Source organism: Oryx dammah, unplaced genomic scaffold (genome assembly GCF_014754425.2).
Source record: "Oryx dammah isolate SB20612 unplaced genomic scaffold, SCBI_Odam_1.1 HiC_scaffold_2, whole genome shotgun sequence".
Classification (NCBI taxonomy): domain Eukaryota; kingdom Metazoa; phylum Chordata; class Mammalia; order Artiodactyla; family Bovidae; genus Oryx; species Oryx dammah.
In genome coordinates, this window is record NW_024070186.1 from 60,971,410 (window position 1) to 60,995,391 (window position 23,982).

Sequence of the window (23,982 nt, forward strand, 5' to 3'; positions counted from 1 at the left end):
AGCAATCTAAACACTTCAAAGGAAAGGTGGGTATACATGTGCCAAACTGCTAATGATATTTATTATAAAGGATGACACTGAATAAATAAATAAGGTAAACAAAACCCCAGGATACAGGTAAGAGTAGAAGAGATGTCTCCTCAAAGGCAGAGACACCTAAAAGAGCCTTTAAGTCCCCTGACAGACAATACCTTAATCCAGTGGATCTCAATTCTGGTTTTGCAGTAGAAGCATCTGGGAAGTTCTGGAAGCCAGTTTTACCTAGTCCTACCCCAGACCCACTAAAACCAAATCTCCAGAGAAAGGCCTAGATATGTTTATTGTTTCAAAACTATCCAGCTTATTTCCATAAACAATGAGGCCTGAACAACACTGGTAGCTACAAGAAATCCAACCAACTCCCCTGTGGCAGGTTTTGGGAGCAACTCTGGAGGTCTGGCCACCCAGCAAAAAAAAGCAACCTTCCTTATGCATATGGTACATGGGCTCACGAAGGTCTACCCAACTGCTGCCATGGCAAGCATCTAATTCATTACACCCAATGGATCACAGCATGAGGTGGCACAGTTTTGAGCCAAATTAGATGCAACAAACACAGGGATCTATGAAAAGCTCAACAAGCCAACCCACTTCAAGGGTAAATAATTCTACTTACGGGGCAGGAGTAAAACTGTTACCTGTAATTCTGCCCAACTGCAATGAAAGTGCCCTCTGAGGTGAAGCAATAATAACTAAACAATCCCAAAGGCTTAGCCACGGTCAAATGAACCCATGACTAGGAACAACACTTCACAAGTGCTGCAGCATCTTAGAGACATCTTTAAAATGTCTATTTGATGTTAAAAACCACAATTTAAACACTCCTAGAAAAACAGTGCTGGGGTATTTTTGGTAGCTACCTTTTTTTAAGAAAATTGAAAGAAACCAACTAATACCCTTGGGCTATATCATTAATTTACTTTAATAGATAATCTGTCACTATAAACAGTACAAAAATTCTTTTTAAAGGCAATCAACATATTAGATCTGGCCCAAGAGCCCGGTTTATAAGAGAACAGGAAAGACAGATCTGCTCCAAACTCCTTTTCATTACACTTCTTTCCACTTATGAAAATGCTAAATTACACCCCATGATGTGCAGATGCCAAGGCCTCCAAGCTTTTTCCAAACCCCCTTCCCGTAATTCATTTAGGTCCCCACTCTGATTCACAATGCTCCACATTTTATACTCCCACTGTCTCTGTCTGTACATCAGTTTTAAGAGTTTTTGCTATATTGTCTTATCCTTATAGAAGTAGTCCTTGAATGGGGCAGGGAGATAGACAATTTTCCCCCCCAGGAGAGTCCTGGCAATGTCTGGAAACATTTCTGATTGTCAGGACTTTGGGAGTGCTCCTGGCATCTCATAGGTACAGGCCAAGGATGCAGCTAAACACCCTACGATGCACAGGACAACACCCTGAAAACAACGAGCTACTTGGTCCAAATGCCAACAGTGCCAAGGTTGAGAAACCCTGCCTTTAAGGGATAACGTGGTTTAATTAAGTGTGCTTTAGCTTCCTCCCCTATAAAATCATGAAGAGTAACTAAGACACAACATTCGAAAACTTTAGCACACAATAATTAGTTAACCTGATTGCACACTTCTTAGACTAGGAACCACCTCGACTGGCTCTGCATTTTCCCTATACAAAGCACAGGGCCTTTTCACTGGCACTCAACAAATGTGAAATAATGTATTCTTTATGTTGGAATTCTTGTTTAAAAAAGCAAATGCCATTATTATATAAGAAATTTGACATTCTCCTATAATCACTCCTCACCAAACAAGAAGTGAACAGTGTAATTCATGATTCATTAGAAGGGACTATGATAAACTACGCTGAATTCTAAGTATGTCACAGAATCACCTCCATATTAAGATTGTTAATAAGATTACTATTAAAATGCTTTGTCTTACTTCAACAGATGGTTTATTAAGAGATCCCAATCTACACATGTAAGGAAATCTCATGCAGTGGGCTCAGATTATTCTACTATACCAGGTCAGTTTTGACCTTTCAATTCTCAGGTTTTGAGTTGAATTATTCAGAAACAACCTTACCTGCAATCATAAGCAGGTCAAATAAAAACAGCAAAAGTAAAATCTCAGAATGAGTATGTCAAACCTGGCTAGCATCAAATCTCAAATCAAAATCTTTGTGTTTTTTTAACTTTTCTCAGTTTATGCATGTTAGAGTCAGCATAAAAACTCCGCTGCTACTGCTAAGTCACTTCAGTCGTGTCCAACTCTGCAACCCCATAGATGGCAGCCCACCAGGCTACCCATCCCAAAAACTCTAAATGATTACAAAAAACATTGGGATTAACATTCACTCAAGTAGCCCTGCGTATATGCAAAGTCAGTCATGTTCAACTCTCCGACCCTATGGACTGTAGCCCGCCAGGCTCTTCTGCCCATGGGATTCTCCAGGCAAGGATACTGGAGTGGGTTGCCATTTCATTCTCCTGGGGAATTTCTGACCCAGGGATTGAGCCCAAGTCTCTTATGTCTCCTGCGTTGGCAGGTGCGTTCTTTACCATTAGTGCCACCTGGCAGCCCTACCACAGGGTAACTGACAATCATTTTTGCAGAGTTTTTGGAAGTGTGGCCCCAGGGCTCTGAACGTCAGCAAGACTCTATAAACTTATTAGAAGTGCAGATTCCTGGATCTCAACCAGACCTACTGAACAAGATTTAAGAGTTTAAGCCTGGAAATCTACATTTTAAATCATTTCTCAAACATTTGTTTCACACAGTAAAGTTTGGGAACCTCTACCAGGAGACTGAACCTCAGAAAACTGATTGGCCTCATTTGTAAATTTCTAGAATGGGGCTTGCTTCCACAGACTATCGATAATTAATTTAACATAAAATCCACACCCAGCTCCTACCATAAGAAACAAGTAGAGAATTCTGTTGATTATTTTTGTCCATATATGCATGTCTGAAGTAAGCAGATATTTTATGGGAAATGCTGAAAAAATACTGGGAACAAATATAGACAGAATTATTAAGGAAAACAGAGCTCAACTCTGGGCCCCACCCAGGTCACCATTTAGTGTACCTAGGTACCAGATGCTGGATACAGCAACTACTAGACAGACTAGGCCCCTATCCTTATTTTTCGTTTATGGTGCATTTCAACTGTTTAATATGTACATAAACAAAGACGTAAGATAATTTCAGAGAGTGTCAATGCCACGAAGGCAAAGAAATAAGTTGATGCGATAGAGAAAGTCAGTGAGGGAGGAAGGCAGTAGCAGTGGCTGCCTGAAAAGTAGATTCCTTGAGGAGGTAACATGCGTGCTGGGTTCTGAAACACAAAGACCCAGTCATGAGGAAGCTGAGGAGAGAGTGTTCTAGATAGAGGGAACTGTTTCGATAAAGACCCTGAAGTGAGAGCAAGGTTCTCACAAAATTATTATAGAAATTAAATCAGAAATCAGATGATATGTACAAGATGTTTTATGACATAGAAAATACTACTGTATAGTATCAAATATTATTTTCATTAGTATGTTAGAATTGTTTCAGGACAAAAGTCAAGATAATGAAAGACCTCAAGTCTAAGTCATAGGAAGAATTAAGCAACTGAGGCTCTAATGCCTGGAGACCAGGAGAAACAAGTATGTGTTTGGGGAAAGAAGAGAGAAGTCTTTTGAAGGACTATGTTATTGTGGAAGAGGATTTAATTTTTTTTTTTTTAAACAGTTACATGGAATGAGCTTGCACTGGTAAACATTTCAGGAAGGCAGGATTTTGGCTCAATACAACAATGAACATTCAAAGAAAACTGCAGGTAAATAGGATGACTGGGAGGCAATGAGTTCCACATAAGTGGAGGTGATCAAGGATGGAACAGATTGCTAGCAGAGGAATGACTGGGCTAGATAACCTATAAGGTAGGTCATATATCTGTAAAGTTTACAACCCTTTGAAAACACACACACACACACAGAGTTTCAATGTTCTCTCTCCACAAGCACTATAACCACTATAACCAACACTGCCTCTTGATCTCATACTTTACAACCTAGAGGAGGTTTTAAGAGAAACCTCAGAGATACAGAGGAATCTACCATATTCCTGATTTATACTGTCACTCAGTAGTAAGGTCTTCACCCCTGCAATCATCAATATATATTTCCAAAGGGCAAATTAAGAAACAAGATAGATGAACATTCATTTTTGAAAACTGTGGCTAAGATTTAGTGGTGTTTTAGTGATGAACATAAACAATTATTTGGCTCTATTAAAACAATTACTCTATTTTAACAAAAATGTGATGAAATTTGATTTCATCAGGTCCCAATAAATGGCATGCCAATGGACAGCCAAAGTCTTCAGCAAGCAGGTATGTGGCCTTTTGTTGGTTTATTTTTAAATGGGAGCCATAGGCCCAAGATGGAAATGGCAACCCACTCCAGTATTCTTGCCTGGGAAATCCCCATGGACAGAGGACCCTGGCAGTCTACTCCATGGGGTCACAAAGAGTCGGACATGACTGAGCAACTTCACTTTTTCACTTTTATAGGCCCAAGAAGATGATTTCCTCATTAAAAAAAAAAAAAAAAACAAACCCTGACAGAGACTCTCTACTCTTCATTATTTATGTATTCTGTCTAGTAAATAAAGCAAAAAACAGATACTAAACTATCATCTGACCACACAGGACCAAAATGCAAAAGATAAACAAATCTACCCTTCCAAGGACAGAGAGACCAAGTTAGACTTGGGAGTAAAACTAGAAGCTACTTCGAAAAGCTGCTACTGCTGTTAAGTAACTTCAGTTGTGTCCAACTCTGTGTGACCCCAGAGACGGCAGCCCACCAGGCTCTGCCGTCCCTGGGATTCTCCAGGCAAGAACACTGGAGTGGGTTGCCATTTCCTTCTCCAATACATGGAAGTGAAAAGTGAAAGTGAAGTCGCTCGGTCGTGTCCGACTCTTAGCGACCCCATGGGCTGCAGCCCACCAGGCTCCTCCATCCATGTGATTTTCCAGGCAAGAGTACTGGAGTGGGGTGCCATTGCCTTCTCCACTTCGAAAAGCTAAATGTAACTAAATGACCTTATAGACAATATACTTCCACATCTAGATGTATGTGGCTTAAATGAAGATACACTCCAAGCAACATTCTCTTAATATCTGCATATACTTTTGTTTATTCAGTCAAGTATGCTTCTTAAAAAACTACGTGTAGGGCTTCCCTGGTGGCTGAGTGGTACAGAATAAGCCTGCCAATGCAGCAGGCACAGTCCCTGGTCCAGGAAGATCCCACATGCCGCGGAGCAGCTAAGCCTGTGCACCACAACCATGGAGCCTGTGCTCCAGAGCCCGGGAGCCACGACTACTGAGGCCACATGCCGCGACTGCTGAAGCCCAAGAGCCTGAGAGCCCATGTTCTGCAGCAAGAGAGGCCACTGCAATGCGAAGCCTGAACACCGCAACTAGAGAGTGACTCCCTTGCTGCAACTAGAGAAAAGCCCAAGGAGCAGTGAAGATTCAACACAGCCAAATATAAATAATTAAATTTTTAAAAAGACGCTACATCTTAAAAAAAACTACTTGTAAATAAAATTATGTTATGACTCTGTTAGGACAACTTATTAAAAGAAACTTTTAAGAATCTTTCCAGAAAAGAAAGGCTACATCCACATCAATGTTCATAAAATTACACCTCATTTTATGAAATCTAGGAACAACAAAAGCTAGAGTTACAAAAATTAAAAGATTTAATATTTAATGTAAAGAAAGTATTTATCATAGAATTTTTGATATAGAAATCTGTTCCTAGGGCTATAAAATTTATATTCATGTGTACAGTATTTTTAAAATACACCTATTCCATAAAGGTTAAATATAACCTATAATGTGAACAATCACTTCCTAACTTATTTCTCTTTAAGTTCACGTATAGTTGAAATCCAGTTTGGCAGTTTTATTAAGCTTTAATCCTTCAGAGCTCAGAGTAATGGCAGGATTGGATTAGTGACTCAGGAAACCCAGGTGTCTCTGTCCTGGAGGAGGTGCCACCTAATGTCATCTAGGTTGCCTAGAAACCCAATCCTTAATGGGTATGGAGGTTTAATTCTTCAGATAAATCATTCCAAGTCCCCAAAGCATTTATAGCAACACTCTCACTTGACTATTGCACAGAAAAGCTGCGGTGCCACAAAACAACACAAAGGGCTGGTACAAGAAACCAAGTCTCCTGTCTGCAAATCCAATGTGATCGCCATGGCCGGCTTTGCAGTCTCCCCTAAGCTTGAGAGAGGCCAAACTTCTGAATCAACCACTAAGAGAAGGGCACCCTTTAGAACAACAGTGTTCGCAACTTAGTTGGTATATTTCTTTCCTCTCTAAAGAGCTGAGACCTCTTGCCACTTGCTTTTTTTTCTCAGGTACCAAAAAAACTAGGGCTAATTTTGGATTTTCCAAACACCCTCATCCTTAATTGAGAATCCTCATCTTGTTATTATCCTCTCTTGCAGGATTGTACAGTCCACCTCTTAGATTAGTGGACAAAGCTGTGAAGCATCTTCCAAACGTGCCTTCCACAGGTGGGAAGCAGAGCACAATGGAATGGCACTATAAAAACACCAGCATTATACAGAGTTGTTTCTCCATATTGACAGCAAATCAGAAGTAATTTTCTGCCTAAATCCAGGGCTTAATTCATTAGCTCACATTAATTCACAAGTTCAATCCAATTTCTCGAAATGCAATAACACAATCTTCCAACCTAATTATCCTCACTGAAAGTATTTAAAAGCATTTGCTGAGACACCTTTCTTTCTTGTGTCAGACAGGATCAACATCAAGTGAACAGCTGGGGTAGACTACATTCTTTCTAATTGCAGGGGGTTGACCTTTTAGGAAATAATCAAATTTTGCAAGAGAGAAATTTTCCTGAGGGGACATCAAAGGGTACCACCTGGTAAAAAAAAAAGTTTAAATGTTTATAATTTACATACACTTAAATATATACACACATATTCTTTTGACTTTCTATAGTACTGAAAATACTACAATCTGGTAGACTTCAATAATTTAATCAACTAAGAGACGTTTAAGATTCAAAGAAGGAAATTTTAAACAAATAGAACAAGACAGAGAATTTACAGCTGAAATGTCATCTCATATCACTACCACTTAGGAAAAGTGATAGACATTTCTCTTGAAATAATCATGAGGAAACAGTTGGTCTGTTTTGAAGGCATTTATTTCAATAGCTCATTCACTAAAACCCCCTGAGCTTTAGTCCAAAAAGGTAATTTCGATTTTCTTTTGATAATCAGGAGAATCAAGCCACTCTTCTAAATAATCACTTTTTCAGGTCATTTACTTGGAAAAAATATCTTTTAAAAGCATGTTTAAGGTGAATCTGAAAGCAAAAATCAGTATAAGAACAAGAACATTTTATTCCTCAACTCAACCTCAAGTTTAGCTTTTAATTATTTCCTATTTTGTCAGAGTCATTGCTGCCATTAGTCCTGCTTTTGCAAGGCAGCCAGTGTTCTCCTAACACTGTTCACTAAACTCATTTAACTCATGCCCTAGGCCAGTAGCAAATCTCCTTTTCCAGCTGTGATACTTTAATAGTTTAAATTTCTAAAGTAAATAGCATCATTCGCGCCTTTAAAAACCGGTTCTGGCAGCGATTAACGAAACTAAACAGTTCAGAGAGCTTCAAGTATATACCGTTAGAACTCACACGTCAGATATAAGCTCTGTAACATATAATGAATGGAAATGCCCAAACCCCAGAATCCAGTTTAGGCAATGGGACTACAGATTCATTTAAAAAGATGGAGAGTCAATTAACAAGTATATTATTTCATTTTAAATCTGTTATGAGACATGTATGAGTGAAAACAGACAGTACTGCTATTCAGCATTCATGAACCGAAACCACACACGAGCCATGTTCAAGCTCAATGAACTTACCTTATATACTTGTCCATATGTTCCATTGCCAACAAGTTCCACCAATTCAAAGATTCCTGCGGGGTCCTGAAAGAAAAGAGATAAACAATAAAAATTCAAAACAATACTCTAGCCATTGTCTTAATCAAAAGCAAGCACATTTAAATTTAGCAAATAAATAACAGCTTTGGGGAGGCTCTCATATGTTAATATTAAAGAGTATTAAAATTTAATTCAGCTGCAGCTATGAAATGAGACAAAATCCATTTGTTTCTATTTTACACTTCTATGAGATGTGTTTAAATCAGACAAAAGGAGACAAGACTTTCATGGAAACAATAAAAAAAAGAATTAACGCATTTCATACTGTCAAATGGAAACACACTAGTAGGTACATCGGCATAAAATGAAAGACACATCAGTCTAAGGGGGTTCTAATTTTTAACACCTTTCTGTTTGACATTTCTGATCTGCTGGCTGTACAGAGCACTGGCAGTCGGGAAAGGAGCTATACTGTGGGGCAATCTTCCGGCGGCAGTCAACGGTGTTCAAGAGAAAATGTAATCGTATTCCTCTGAATTCATCTCCCTTCCAGACGATGCTGCCTCTGCAAAACACGCTTTTGCAGACAGCCTCCAGTTCTTGCAGGACTGGGAGGGTCCTGGCAGGACCCAGAATGCAAAGGAAACTGGAGAATGTCACACATCCTTACCCACGAACAGGTGTCTGCTAACCCTGAGAGTCACCTAAATGTTCCTGTGCTCAGTAAATATCCAATAATTATGTCTATTATTCCTGAATTACCAACCCCAAAAGTCAAAAAGAAAAAGCAAAGCCTATAAAATTCAACTCACAGGCAGAAAGTGACTTTGATCTCTTCTGATTCCTATTTGGAGAGAAATGATTTCTTTAAAGGCCTAGATCAGGAATCACAAACGCACATGTCCACAGAGGGCAAGCAAGTAACAGAGAAGAGTGAGGTGGGCCACGGAGGCCTTTGGCAAACTGAGGAAGTCATGTCTCCTTTGTAGGTGGAGGGGGTGCCTAGCTGGAACCAACAGCTGTCACTTCAACCTATGAGCACAGTCTTACCAGGCCTAAAATGAAATGAACTTGAACATTTTGCATAATGTGAGATCTCCTCATTTTTAAATGTTAGGCATTAACTCACCTAAAAAAAACACAAACATAAAACAAAAAACAACAACAAGAAACACTGAGGGACAAATGACAAAGACTTCAACCTCTGACCTGAAAAGCATTTCCCATCTCCAGTCAACAGGTTTTCAGAACACTGCCAAATGGCATGACAGTGACTGGGGGGCAGAGGGGCAAGGTTCAGACATACCTCTCAGGTTTTTAGACAGACCTTTTGGATTTTAGGTTCAGACAGACCTGGGCTCAACACCAGGTCTGTCTGGTGTGGCTGCCTGAATCCAAGACCCCCTGGAAGAGCAATACAGTCTCTGTGCAGATAAAACAGGGATGACATCTACCCAGGAGAGTCCCGGGAAAGAGCAGGTGAGGGCTTAGCACCCACCTGCCCAGAGTCAGCAATCTAATATCTAATAGGAATCGTTTTTAAGCTGAGGAATCCCACACTTCTATAACATTTAAAGGAAGAAGTGCTCATATTCATGGAGAAGAAGATAAATGAGGTTAATGTGACAAGTTAGAGCTCATTAAAGTGACAAGCCTTTTATTAAGTCAGGCCCAAGAAAAGCACTTTATGATGTGCCTTCAAAGATCCCTCATAGAGGGACTTTACTCATGGTTCAATGGCGAAGACTCTAAGTTCCCAATGCAGTGGCCTCGGGTTCAATCCTTGGTCAAGGAACTAGGTCCCATGTGCTGCAACTAAGAGCTCTCCTGTTCCGACTAAAAAGTCTCCCATGTCACAACTAAGACCAAGCACAGCCAAATAAATAATTTAAAAATAATAATAATTAAATAAAAGATCTCAAGAACCTCAACTAAAGACCCTACATGCCACAGTGAAGATGGAAGATCCCATGTGCCACAACTAAGACCCGGCCAGATAAATAAATATAAATATTCTTTTAAATCATGCATTTAAAAAAATCCCACATAGAAAACAAGAAAAATAGTAAGACAAAAAACAGTTGAAGCACTTAGTCACTCACAAAACTGGAATTAGCATTATCCATTGTTATAAAGGCAGGAAGGCAAGAAACCCCACTCCAGACTGATAGAGAAGTCCAGAAATTCCATCTCTGCCTCACTTGGTCAGGGAGGTGTGGACAAAGTCCCAGACAGAACCATAAGACAGGACAACATGGTGAAAGGGCCTAGAGCTCTGAGCATGGAGACCCCAGAGCTAAAAGTCACTGTCAAGGCCACCTGGGAGGCACCTCAAGATGGGAAAGAAAAATCGTGCTTGTCAAACTACTAGGCCATTAGAGCAGTAGGTTTTATTACAGAGTTAGAAAGAAGTGAGGGAAATGGGTGTGGGGAAGGTGGGGGGGAGAGAAGCCCAGAAACGGTGGCAGCTGCTGTTTGTTTCTAAGCTGCGCTTCCTAGTAGTTTGTTTGCTCAGTGGTGTTTCTGCAACAAATTTCCAGAGAGGTTCTACATTTGCTTGAAATATCTCAACTGTGTTTTCAATGTTCATTTTTCTTGACGTTAAAAAAAAAAATGAACAAAAGGAAGGAGATGCTGGATGAAAGGGAAAGTGAAAGTCACTCAGTCATGTCTGACTCTTTGCAACCCCATACAGTGCATGGAATTCTCCAGGCCAGAATACTGGAGTGGGTAGCTTTTCCCTTCTCCGGGAGATCTTCCCAACCCAGGGATTGAACCCAGGTCTCCTGCATTGCAGGTGGATTCTTTACCAGCTGAGCCACAAGGGAAGCCCAAGAATACTGGAGTGGGCAGCCTATCCTCAGTAAGTGTTGAATGAGTGAATGAATGCATTCATTTATTGAGCCCTTGCTGCCGCTGCTGCGACGTCGCTTCAGTCGTGTCTGACTCTATGCAATCCCATAGATGGAAGCCCACCAGGCTCCCCAATCCCTGGGATTCTCCACGCAAGAGTACTGGAGTGGGTTGCCAGTTCATTCTCCAATGCATGAAGGTGAAAAGTGAAAGTGAAGTTGCTCAACCGTGTCCGACTCTTAGCGACCCCATGGACTGCAGCCTACCAGGCTCCTCACCCATGGGATTTTCCAGGCAAGAGTACTGGAGTGGGGTGCCATCGCCCTCTCCGTTATTGAGCCCTTCAGTTCAGTTCAGTCGCTCAGCCGTGTCCGACTCTTTGCGACCCCATGAATCGCAGCACGCCAGGCAGGCCTCCCAGTCCATCACCAACTCCCGGAGTTCACTCAGATTCACGTCCATCGAGTCAGTGATGCCATCCAGCCATCTCACCCTCTGTCGTCCCCTTCTCCTCCTGCCCCCAATCCCTCCCAACATCAAATGTGCTAAACACACTTATATGTATTATCTGTAATCCTGGCAAGAACTCTACAAGTAGACATGATCTTCTTGACCCAGGAATTGAACCAAGGTCTCCTGCATTGCAGGTGGATTCTTTATCAACTGAGATATCAAGGGAAGCCCCAAGATGTAGGATGGTGACTGCTAACTGCCTTAAGGAGCCTGGGAAGCAGGGGAGGGTGGTGGAAGGGGAGGCAGAAGCAAAAACAGGGTGCAGAGTAGAGATACCCTTCTACACCAAGGGGTCACCCTACCTCAAAAACCTCTCCTTGGGACTGGGGTCTAATGGGGAGGTCTTAGGAGGAGCCAAGCAGCTGACTTCTAGGTTCCTTCCCCTCCTCAAATAGTCCATTCGCAGGTATGTGGCCCTGCCAATCAGATTCAAGAAGGCTCAATGCCAGGACTCCCATTCCAGCAGCTTGAAGAGAGGCTGGACACACTCAGGGGGCTCAAAAGCAAAGGTCAGAGGGACTACAGAGTTTGATGGCAACTCGTCTTCGGCAGGCAACGAAACTGGAAACAATCATCAAGTTAGGGTGGTTCCCCAGGAAACAGACTCTGAGAATGGCTGAGATTTATACAGAGGGAGTTAGTCAGGGTGTGCCTCAGAATCAACACCAGTGGGAAGCGAGTGAAGAGGGTCTGGACTGAGCAGATGAAGGAATTAGAGCAACAGGGAGGAATACAGATTCCGACTGCTCCACAGGTGCTCTGAAGCCGGGATGACTCTTCAGGATCACCCTACCTCGAGGCACGGGGCCCTCTGCCTCACCTCCAATGACCGGTCATTCCATGCAGGCTGACCCCCAGCGCAGTCCCAGAGGTGATGATCTTGGGTGAAGGGATATTCTTTCAGCCGAAAACAATTCCCAGTATCGCTAGCCGCCTACACTCCCAGCAGGTGGACAGTGAGTGCCTCAGTAGTGGAGAGAGCACTGTAAGCATTGTGGCTAGAAATGAGGCTTCCCTGGTGGCTCAGACGGTAGTGCAGGAGACCTGGCTGGGTTCAACCTCTGGGTCGGGAAAGTCCCCTGGAGAAGGAAATGGCAACCCACTTCAGGATTCTTGCCTGGAGAATTCCATGGACAGAGGAGCCTGGTGGGCTACAGTCCACAGGGTCGCAAAGAGTGGGACACTTAAGCGACTAACACTTTCACTTTCACTTGCAATTGAAAGCAAAGTCTCCAGGCATCTACCTACTCCAGGATGTTCACAGTAATAAGACAAAATAGCACAGAGTCATGGTGTTTGAAAGAAATCAGCTCTCTGAGACCCTAGAGAGCACAGGCAGAGCTACTGTTCAGGAACACTTGAACTGACAGCTGACACTAAGATTCCCCCACTCTTCTCCCTGAATCCAACAGCCTGGGTAGCTGGATGTCTGTGCATATTCTCTTGCACAAATGCATATAAATGTTAGAGATTTTCTCTGGGAATCACGATACAGCTTGAGCACTGTAAGCGTTCAGCTGTGTTCTCCATTCTTGCAGGACTCTAAAGCCATTTCTCCCGTGGCTCACCAGCAACCTGGATCCCTTGTTTGTAATGGTCTCTTCTCAGCCTATCCTGGTTGTTCCCTATGAGGCACTGACTTGCTGAGCGTCACCACTCTTGTTGGAATCCACGCTCCCCATCCTCTTCCATCACTCTACTCAGTCTCTCAGAGAGATTTTTATTTCTTCTGCCTACCCCTTAAAGGTTGGCCAACCCCAAGGTTCCATACTCATGTTTTGCACTAAGTGCTCATGATTTTATGTCCCAAAGTCCAACATATCCATCTATTCCAATCCATTCATACAACAGGGCTCTCTTGCTGGGATTATTCACTTTCAAGCAATTGTCTCCTCCTTTCCATCTTTCACACCAGTCTTCCTAAAATAGACATTTCTAAACACAACACACCATGGTTTAAAATCCTATACAATGTAATTCAAATTGAAAGTAAAGAATCTGTCATTCTGAGGCCCAGCCTTCAGTCCCAGCCTCATGTTCCATCCTTCTGCCTGCCAAGATTATTCCTTCTACCATTCTCTTTGAGGTAAGCCCATCCTTGAAGGTCTCGCATCACACCTCCTCCGTGAAGCCTGTCTTGAGTGCCCCACCTCTCTGCACCCACAGCACGCTGTGCACGACTCCGTGATGACCCCTCTCATACAGTGTGGTCTCCTCTTCCATTTCTCCCCCTTGATGCATTACAAATGGCCTGAAAGCAGGCTCTGGAGCTTATTTATCTCAGTGTTTCCCAGTACTTAGCATGGCGTCCAAAACACAGCTGCTAGACAAAACTCTTTACCCAGTAAGACTGACGTCCCACTCGCCATGCTCCACAACATGAGGAAAGGAAGTTGCAAACAATGGGATCGTGTATACGTATGGCTGAGTTGCTCTGCTGTGCATTGGTATCAGCTATACTCCAAAACAAAATAAAAAGCTAAAAAAAAAAAAGGGATCAGAATGCACAGCCTAAGGTCTAACAAACTTACCTTGTTTCTTTTTCCATCTAGACAAAAAGTTGTCCCAGGCACTGTCCCTTCTGCAACACCCTGACCAAGTTCCCAATCACACAAAACCGACAGATGTGTGGCTTCCCAGGTGGCACAGCGGTAAAAAAAATCCGCCTGCCTGACAATGCAGAAGACACAAGAGACGCAGGTTCGATCCCTGGGCTGGGAAGATCCCCTGGAGAAGGAAATGGTGACCCACTCCAGTATTCTTGCCTGGAGAATCCCATGGACAGAGAAGTCCATGGGACCACAAAGAGTCAGATACGACCGAGAGACTGAGCATGCATAAGCTCCTACAGTATTCCCAGCTCTAAAGAAAATTCCAAGGCCCAATGGCACAAGCCGTGCCTCAGATGAGTGGACAAAACAGCCTGTCAGGATGTGACCATGTACAATGCAACAAGCAGAAGACTGTGCCTAATGATCATGTTACAAAGACAGGAAAGGTAAGAGGCAAGAATCAGCTTAATTCTTCTCTCGTATTTGCTTAGCAGCTCGTAAAGCCGGGATGGGCAGCATGAAAGAAGGCTACGTATACCAAGGAGAAAAGAGCACATGTTGACATTTACCAAAGTCAGGAATCTAGGAATCTCTGTTGGCTACACATGCCTTTATTCAGATCGTAACCTTTGCTGCAAGGCTGAAAAGAAAATGTAATTCTAAGGTAGAGTAGTTTACATTATTTCATAATGAAATAGAACAACATATCAAAAGACAAGCTGTTCCATGAAAGAAAATGTAACTTTTCAGCAAGTACTAATGAAGGCAAATTTGGTTAGTCATAATAACAAAAATCACAATAATCACTAACATTTTATGAGCACTTATGTGCCAGGTATTATTCTAAGCATTTTCCATGAATAGGTTATATCATTATCACAACTCTATCAACTGAATGCTGTTGCTGTCTTTGGTTTCAGAGGAGGAAACTGAGGCATGGAAAGAGAAAGCATTAAGTCAAGGTTGCACCATCGATGGGTGACTGGTCAGACTCCCTGGGCTCTTCACCAGTCACTACCCCATCTGCTTCATGGAATCAGAGTTCCCAGCCCTTGATTTAAAACTTGCTGGAAGGCAAGTTTCAAAACTGCCCTCTGTCTCAGTTTCTCCATCTTTAAAATGGAAACAATAGTATCTCCCAGACAGCGTTGTACTATGAAGACTGTGAAGGTGTCCAGACTAATTTAGGGCCTAAATAAGATGTCAATAAATATTAACCTCTTTTCCTTCCTTTCTTATCCTATTTAAAAAGAGTTCATTTAATATATAAGGAATATGCCACAGGAAAATTCAGTCTGTGTTTCAAATATTTTCAACTATTAATAATAAAGCCAGTAAAAGAAAACCAATTGTTTGTTAACCAGGACTACCATGTGCATAACAAACAGGGTCAGATATTTACAGAGAAAAAAGGGTCTCTTTAGAAATTAGCGAGACACTTGGGAAGACATATTCAATTTTGAGGTTTCCTGGGATGCTGGAATAAAATTCTCTCAGCTATCAGCTGATGAAATTCAGGTGGCATTGACAGGCTCAAGTCTGACTTCTCAGCAGGGTGGAGTGATTTAAGATCTGGGAGTTAATACTCCTAGTCACTGAGTTATACATTAATTCTCCCAGGTCCCCTGAATGACAATGGATTTATTGGAACACTAAATAACATATATGGACTAAATCCCAAAGACTGGGAAAGGCAAACCTAAATATATAACTAGGAATGGCTACTTCCTTACCATCATAAAAGATCATGCATATTCTTCCCAGTCTTTCCCCCTCCTCTGAAAATGAAATCAACAAAGAAATTGGGAGCATGCAATAGATTCTAGATAACCCTTCTCCCAAACTTCTCTCACGGCCATTCTGTGACTGGTCTTTCACTTGAGGTCACCAGTTCCGTGGCAGGGTGAAATAAACCCCCACAGAATACGGACGACTGATAGGGCTCCTAGAATGACTGTCTACCCCCAGATTCCCTACTGACATCTGCCAAAAGACTGTGCTTACTCTAAACTAAAAGACCAAAATGTTATTTCTCTTAGAACCATATTTAGCAGCTGTTTTGTTCGGTTCCATCCCTAACTGACAAGCATATGCTTACAAAAGCAAAACAACAAAGAAAACAAGAACAGTAGGAGAACTCTCCACATTTATCTTGAGCCTTCAGGCTTCTCAACACCATCATTATTCCAAAGTAAGCAGCGCACTGGGAATCACTGCGCTGGTGCACCCAGCACCCCCAATCCTAGTCTGTGATGCACAGGCAGCCAGACAGGGTCCCTCCCATCATTTCTCACTGACCGTCTCTTCTAATGCGAGGGTCTGAGAAGCCAAAGGTCTTGCCTCCCTCAATGAGGTTCATTCAGTCCCTGGGTGCAATGCGAGCATGCTTCGTGTGTCCAACTCTTTGTGACCCCATGGACTATAGCCCACCAGGATCCTTTGTCCCTGGAACTCTCCAGGCAAGAATACTGGAGTGGGTTGCCATTTCCTACTCCAGAGGATCTTCCCAACCCAGCGATTTAACCCACATCTCTGGCGTCTCTTGCATTGACAGACGGGTTCTTTATCACTAGGGTCACCTGGGAAGCTGCACCCTCCACACCCACCTAATGTCAGAAGTGGAAGCAGGTGGTACACTGGCCCTGCCTCTTGATGCTTCCAATCTGATGAAGGAATAGACATGAGCACATTAACTACACAGACACAGTCATTAAATTACGATGACAAGTGACATGCAGGAAAATCCCAGAGTATGAAGATCTACAACATAGCTCAGATCTCTTCATTAACATACTGCCCAGGACATGCCTCTCAAATGCAATAGATAATTCAGGTTAAAAAATTATATATATATATATATATATATATATATAAAAAATAACATATATATATAAAATAACATATATATATAAAATAACATAAAACACTGGTTGCTGAATTTCCTCACTTGATCATCTATATAAACTATGCAGAGCTATCAGAGGGTTGGTGTAAAAAAATTAGGTTTCAAGTCAAGATTCTGCTCTGCTAGTGTTATGTGACCGCTCATATTCTGGTTTACCCATCTGTAAAATGGGATAATCCCACTTGGCCTGTGGTCTTTGCAAGGCTGTGTCCCATACAAGCTGGGCACCTCCTGAGCCGCACGTGTCCCTGGTTGTCCTGTGGGAAGGGTGGTGCTGGGGCAGGCCGGGTCGATGATGCCAGCTGCCCTTAGCTACGCTTGGCTAGATGGTGTTGGTGTTTGGACATGGTCCCAGTCAAACCCCAAGGGACACTGTCCTTGATGGTGGTAGCTGCTAGCCCTCGGGAATTTGCACCAGAGCCTCTCCACTTCCTGTTCTGGTCCCAGGTCCACCTGCTGCTCAGCAGCCAGAGGCAGTTTACCAGCTTCCCTGATGCCTGCCACTGCTGCCCCGCTCCAAGCAGGACTCAGCAGCTCCAGGCTGTCCCCAAGAAGGCAGCCTTTAGAATGAAATCTGAACCCCAGCTCCTCAGATTAATAGGGGTGAGACCTAAGCTATAAGTCGTTACCGCTGTCCCTGGGATAGACAATGGCCTAAATGCTTTATATACATTTTCCTATTTAATCTTCATAGCGACTGTAGCAAGTAGATATTACTAACCCCAATTTTCCAATGATGAAACAAAGGCTTTATGAATTAAGCAAGTTGCTCAAGGTTAAATAGTTTGTGGTAGAGACAGCAGCCAAGATCAGACTGTAAAGGGAAGATTAAAAAAATACCCCCCATGAGGATTGTTCTGAGGATCAGAAAAGCATTTAGCACAATGTACAGTGTGTGTATGAGCGGTAAGTTGCGTCAGTCATGTCTGACTCTTTGTGACCCCATGGACTGTAGCCTGCCAGGCTCCTCTATCCATGGGATTCTCCAGGCAAGAATACTGGAGTGGGTTGCCATGCCCTCCTCCAGGGGATCTTCCTGACCAAGGGATTGAACCCACGTCTCTTATGTTTCCTGCATCAGCAGACGGCTTTTTTACCACTAGTGCCACCTGGGACACATGGTACCAATGCCCACAACACATGGCAGTGCTTAATAAAAAGAAGCTACTACTATCGTTGCCGTTGGCACTGGTACCATTAAAAGCTGCCCAAGATGACAGCATTGTCAGTAGTAGAGGCAGGGGATGGTTGAGCTACAAAGAATACTGACTACTTGAAGCGAACAAATTAATTGACAGTGAGAGGCAATAAACCATAGTAGTTAAGACCATAAACTATAACCAGAAAGCCTGATTCTGATCCCACCTTCACCTTTTCCTAGCTCTGTGACCTTAAACATATCATTTAATTTCTCTGTGCCTCAGATTCCTCAACTGTACAATAGTGACGACAGCAGTAGGATTATTACAAAATATACAGAAAACATTTCAAGCAGTGACTGGCATATTCCAAGCACTCAGAAGTGTTTGTTAATAATCATTATCCTAGAATGCAAAATCTAAGAAGGAAAGAAATACACTGGTTTTGTTCACTGCAGTGTCCCTACCACCTAGTTAAGTGACTGAGACATTGCAGACAATATATTAACAGTTGCTGGATGAATTAGGTCCCCACATCACCAAGTCTACCACCAAAAGCCATAATATGATAAGATCTCTGACATTTGGAGTAGGGGTTTCTGAGACTGTACCCACAAAATCTCTCTCATTTTTTACAGAACAAAGTGAGACCGAGGCAGCTATATACTCATACTCTGTTTTTCCAACAGAAAGAACTGAAGTGGCATGTCCAAGGTCTCAACTAGTTACTAGCAGATTTAGGTCAAGAGTCCAAGTCCTTTGACTTCTAGTCATTCTCTGTGCAATAAAATCCTTTGATAAACAGAAGTAATCACTCACTGTCTTTCAAACAGTGGGCCTGGAAGGCAAGCGAGCAGGAACTTTGAGGAAGGTAAAGAAGATGTAGCCACTAGCTTTCAGTTGTACATTTCAGGTACTTGGGTTGAGAAGTGAATTTATTTCATACCCAGAAACAATGTAGCAAGATTTATCACACATCGCCAAGTTGATATCACTGAGACAATCAATTCACAAGTATATATTAACACAGACTGAAAGAGATTTGAAAGGGATTTTTGCAAAATATATTTTTCTCAGTTCACAGGCTATATTCACAGTCACATTTAGCTTAGTTCCAAATTACAGCTGATCCTTGAACAACACAGGGGTTGGGGGGCTGAAAATCTGTGTATGACTTCATAGTTGGCCCTCGTCTCCACAGTTCGGCATCAGTGGATTCATAGATGGTATAGAACTGTAGTAGGTATTTATTGAAAAAAATGTGTTTATAAGCGGACCTATGCAGTTAAAACCCGTATTGTCCAAGGGTCAAGTGTATTTCCTTACAAAAGAAAACAAAGATTTCTGCATAATTGTTAATTGTTGTTTTCTGGCTTACATCGGGAAAATGGGCCTAGATGATCAGAAAATCAAAATTTTAAAAAGAGCAACCCGAGAAGGACTTAAAACATTAACTTGGCTATTTAGTTTGATCTGAGTACACAGGTATTTAAATCCTTTGTCAACTGTTAGAATTCACCAGCCAGCCCGTCTCAACCTCCCTGAGCTGGAGTCCCTGAGCCGTGGCCACAAACCTGCCTGTGCACGTGTGGACTAAACAGAACCCACCACTCTCTTCAGGGACAATTTCCAATACAACTGCAGTCAGGGAAAGGCACACTAACTCCACGAAGCAGACTGAGAGAATTCTCCAGGATACTAGGTCATGAGGCAGGTTTTGGACAAGAAGCAATCGATGTCCACCTTCCAGAACTTTCCTCAAATCTCCCACAGTCACTCCAGCTCAAACATGTCAAGTCATTCTAAAGATCAATACGCACATAAAGTCCTGCCACCCGTCCCCCTTCCTTCCGGATGTTGCAGAGATTATACAGCAGTTTGGGGAAATGTGTCAGTTTAGAGATACATAAAGGTGGGATGTCTCTAGGCCTGTCAGGACAAGGTAACTTTCCAGTATTTCCAGCAACACGAGGTCGAAATGATAGGAACCAGACTAGCAAAGATTTTGGCATTTTGCCTTTTCAAAGATGCTCAGATGAATAAAAAGGATAGCAATTGCAGCTGACGGACTTTAAAGACAAGAACTGATTACCTAAATAATTAAGTAAGAAAGATTAGGAAACCATCTAAGGTTCCATTTGGGGAAAAAAAATAAAAGAGCCTTAACCCTGTCCCCCAAAGGGTAACTACCTGCTTATAACAGACCAAGGACACACATGTGCTTGCAAGCATTTTCAGCCTTTCTGCCCACACCTACAAGCAATCCTGCAGTGGACAACAGGCTCTCTCTGTGGGATGAGGAGGTTATATTAGCTGGCTCGATCCCCTACGACTCTCACTTGCAGAGGGCAGCAGCACAGCCAAGAGCCATGAAGAAACTGTCAAGAGCCCCTGAGTATCAACGTGGGCAGCAGTCTGTCATCTGGCAGCAGGCAGAGCCCCTCCCCGTCCATCACTTGGTGTCACCACGAATGGCTCCGATGGCTGATTAATGCCAACGCTTACACAGACTGTTTCTGATAAGGGTTCACTGGCATCTGATCTACTTTTTTCTTCAAGGTTTGTGTCCTATGGCCAGGCTAGCACTCAGGACATACTACTTCACTCGTTTGTTTTACATGGCAGATACTTTTTGGAATGGGGACTTTAGACCATCTTTTCAAGGCTCTAAAGAGTTTTTGTTTTTGTTTCTTTAACAAATGTAAGAAGCTCAAACTAAACTTCTTTGTGTCCCTCCAGGCTTCCAAAAGTGCTGAATTTCCATTGTCAAAGAAGTTTAGGAATACTGAGTTTAAAAGATTAGCAATTGAGCTCTTCTCTATTGCAGGGCCTCTCAGAGCCTTTAATGTATTACTATATACTGAGAATCTCCAAGAGAGTGTGAAGCTTTCCGCACTGGCAAACCTGTCTGGCTGTAGAATACCTTTTAAGGGATCCTGTTGTCTCTCTAAGCGCTGGTGTTCTGTGGAGCACAGGTTAGAAAAGGATAGCGTACAGAGCAATCTTTCCCTTCTCATTCATGCTTAACCAAAGTTTGCATCTTAAGTTACTATAGCAGAAACTGTTCAAAGCACGCAATATCTATTCTCCCATTGGTCTTTAGTAACAATAACAAAAAAAAAAAAATCCCTATTTTATCTGGAAGACAATGTACCCAGATCAAAAACTATATGCCCTAGATTCTTTAAAGCTAGGGGTGAATATGTAACTAAGTTCTGGTCAGGGATGTGCAAGCAGAATTATTGTGTGGGACTTTCAGAAGGGTTGCTCAAATGGAGTTGACCTATCTGACAGAAACACTCTATTGTCCTCCACCCTCCTCAATCTGGCTCCCTGGAATGTAGATGTGATTGCTGGAGCCCTGAAACCATTTCTGACCCCAGGTGAATTTCAGAATGAAAGTCTCAGGCTAGGTTGGCAGAACAATAAAATGATTCTAAGCCTCTGATAGCCACCATATACCACCGGTCTGTCTATATCTGGACATCTTTAGATTAAGTGAGAAATAAACTTCTATCTTCCTTAACCCTCTAATATTTAGGGTTTTCTGTTCAACACAGCTAATTCTAATTCATTTACGTTGAAGTTTACTGTTCAGGTATTTTTATTTATTTATGTTTAACTAACGGTCCTTCTTTAAAGTACTCTTTTCCCAGCAGCCTTTGCTTTGGTAGAGGTCACAGGCATTACAATTGTTCAACAGACAGCCCTGTTCTCCTTCTGCTGGTGTGTTATAAGATTGCACTTGTTCACCCCTCTTTATGTTGAGTGTGGCCACGTGATTTGCTCTGGCCAATGCAATGTGAGTAGAAGTGATGTACCACTTTCAGATGGAATATTTGATTGTTAGTGTCGAAATATATGGTGACTATGGAATCCTATGCGGACATGAAGCCTCCATTAGTCTGCATCCTTGGATAGCTGATGAATAGAGTCCTATCCTGATGGGCTCTGGACACGTGGCTGCTGCTGCTGCTAAGTCGCTTCAGTCGTGTCCGACTCTGTGTGACCCCATAGACGGCAGCCCACGTGGCATGATAAGAAATAAACTTGAGCTGTATGAAGTCTCTAAGATTATTGATTATCACTGCACATCTTAGCCTGTCCTGACTGATAGAAATGACCCAAAGATGGTGATGATGATAATCTCATATAACGCTTTATGTTTTCTGAAACAGTATCTGAGAAGAGTCACTTTTTACCAGGTATCTCCTATGCCGCAGACATTGTGTGGGACATTTTGCAAAAATTCTTTTATTTGGCTTCCGCATTGATCCTGTAAAGTAGATTGTTCACAAGAAAGAAAACTGAGGCCAAAAGAGTAACCTATATAAAATCAGTGTCCACTGCCAAAACCTACATCGTTTTGCACTGTCTCCAACCCTGGAACATCTGCAGGCAGCCCTAGGAACACTAAAAACCTTACACGGTTGACTGGCAACACAGGAACTCCTGGCACCCTTTGTTACCAAGGAGGAGGTGGGGGAACCAAATTTTTTAAAAAATGGCGTTTGATCTCTCATGTGGCTGACCACATCCTGTATGGACTAAACCGTGGCATACTGGGGCTTGCAGTCCTGGTACCACGCTGAGGACAGCAGAACCGCAGGTCCTCTGACTGCTCATTCAAAGGCCTTTATACTCAAAACCTGCTTTCTGAGCCACTGTTAAGGTAACCTAGCAGCTGAGAATAACTAATTGGGCAACATTCTCTGACTGCTGGCATGAGCAGTTTATAATCTTGGCATCACCGTGGCAACCTGACTGGAATGCCGGTTATTTACACAAAGAAAAACTGGTCTCCATTCAGACCAGGATTGAATTTTGCCTCTATTCCACTTTTTCCCATTATAAGTTGCTACCAAAGGAACAATGCTTCTTTTAAGAACAATGTTTATGGTCTGTGGAAAAACAGCATTTTCATAGTCTGGAAAAATTCAGAAAGAGGGGGAAAAGTAATATATCTTTTATTGCCAGCAGAAAAGAGATTTTATTAACACAGGCTCTATACAAACAACATTGTGGAGTAAGTGGCCACACAATTCTATGGAAATGTCAGTGCAGAGCATGGGCAGTGGGTTACTAACAACTACATCACATTAAATTGATCAGGTCCCATGTCCTGGGCACCTACAATGTGCTACCATAAACCCCTCCTCCATGTCCCAGTGGCTCTCCTGCCTACTCTACTCCATCATCCAACCCCAAGTTGTATCTGTCAACCCCTCTCCATGCATCAGCTACAGTCAACTGCTCACCAGGCCCAGAAGATGCTCTTAAATCCTGTGTCTTTTTTCTTATTGTCAGGAAAGCCCTTTGTTCCCATCTCTGTCTAAGTCTTATCAATCCTTTGAGGTCCAACTTAAATCATGTATCACACTAAGGTCCTTCCATTATATGGCACTGGTGTAACCTCCACATTAAAGCTGCCTTGATTGTATCTGTCTTACTACACTATAAGTCAACTCTTCCAGGAACAAGGTCTGTGTCTTCATTATCTCTGAATCTCCCAAGATATTTAACAGTGATGCCTGACACATCAGCAGTGTGACATGGGAGGATGAGCATCAATTTGTGCAACAACAGATCAGGGTTTTAGTGGGGCTTTGCCACATCCACTTGCATAATCTTTGAAAAATTACTTAACTTCTTTGAGCCACAGTTTCTTCACCTATCAACCAGATGCTACTCAAAGTGTGGTCCACGACCAGCAGGGTCCACAGCACCTGGTAGGGTTAAAAATGCAGAATCTTGGGCTCTGCTTAGAACTATTGAATCAGACCTAACATTTTCATAAGATCCCAGGTATAAGTGAAGCTTGATATTGCAAAAGTACTGATAAAATCCACCCTGCAGAATTATGGTGAGAATGAGGGAAAGGCTTAATAATTTACTAATGTACGCAAATTCCCTAATATAAAATGGAATGAAAATTGAGTTGTGTGGTGCTATGGAGGATCCATATATGATGGCATAAGCTTCCTTCAAGGAGCAAGTCTAATTAATTA

At 42.3% G+C, this 23,982-nt stretch overlaps 1 protein-coding gene across 10 annotated transcripts in view; it reads right to left on the minus strand.

The window, feature by feature from the left end:
- The window catches only part of TNIK (TRAF2 and NCK interacting kinase), a 400,746-nt gene that overhangs the window by 307,104 nt on the left and 69,660 nt on the right, over positions 1-23,982 (minus strand). For all 10 annotated transcript variants that reach the window (XM_040248755.1, XM_040248731.1, XM_040248749.1 and 7 more), the window contains exon 2: positions 7,992-8,057. In XM_040248755.1, coding sequence (XP_040104689.1) covers positions 7,992-8,057 — 66 coding nt within the window. The remainder of the gene's footprint in view (positions 1-7,991; positions 8,058-23,982) is intronic.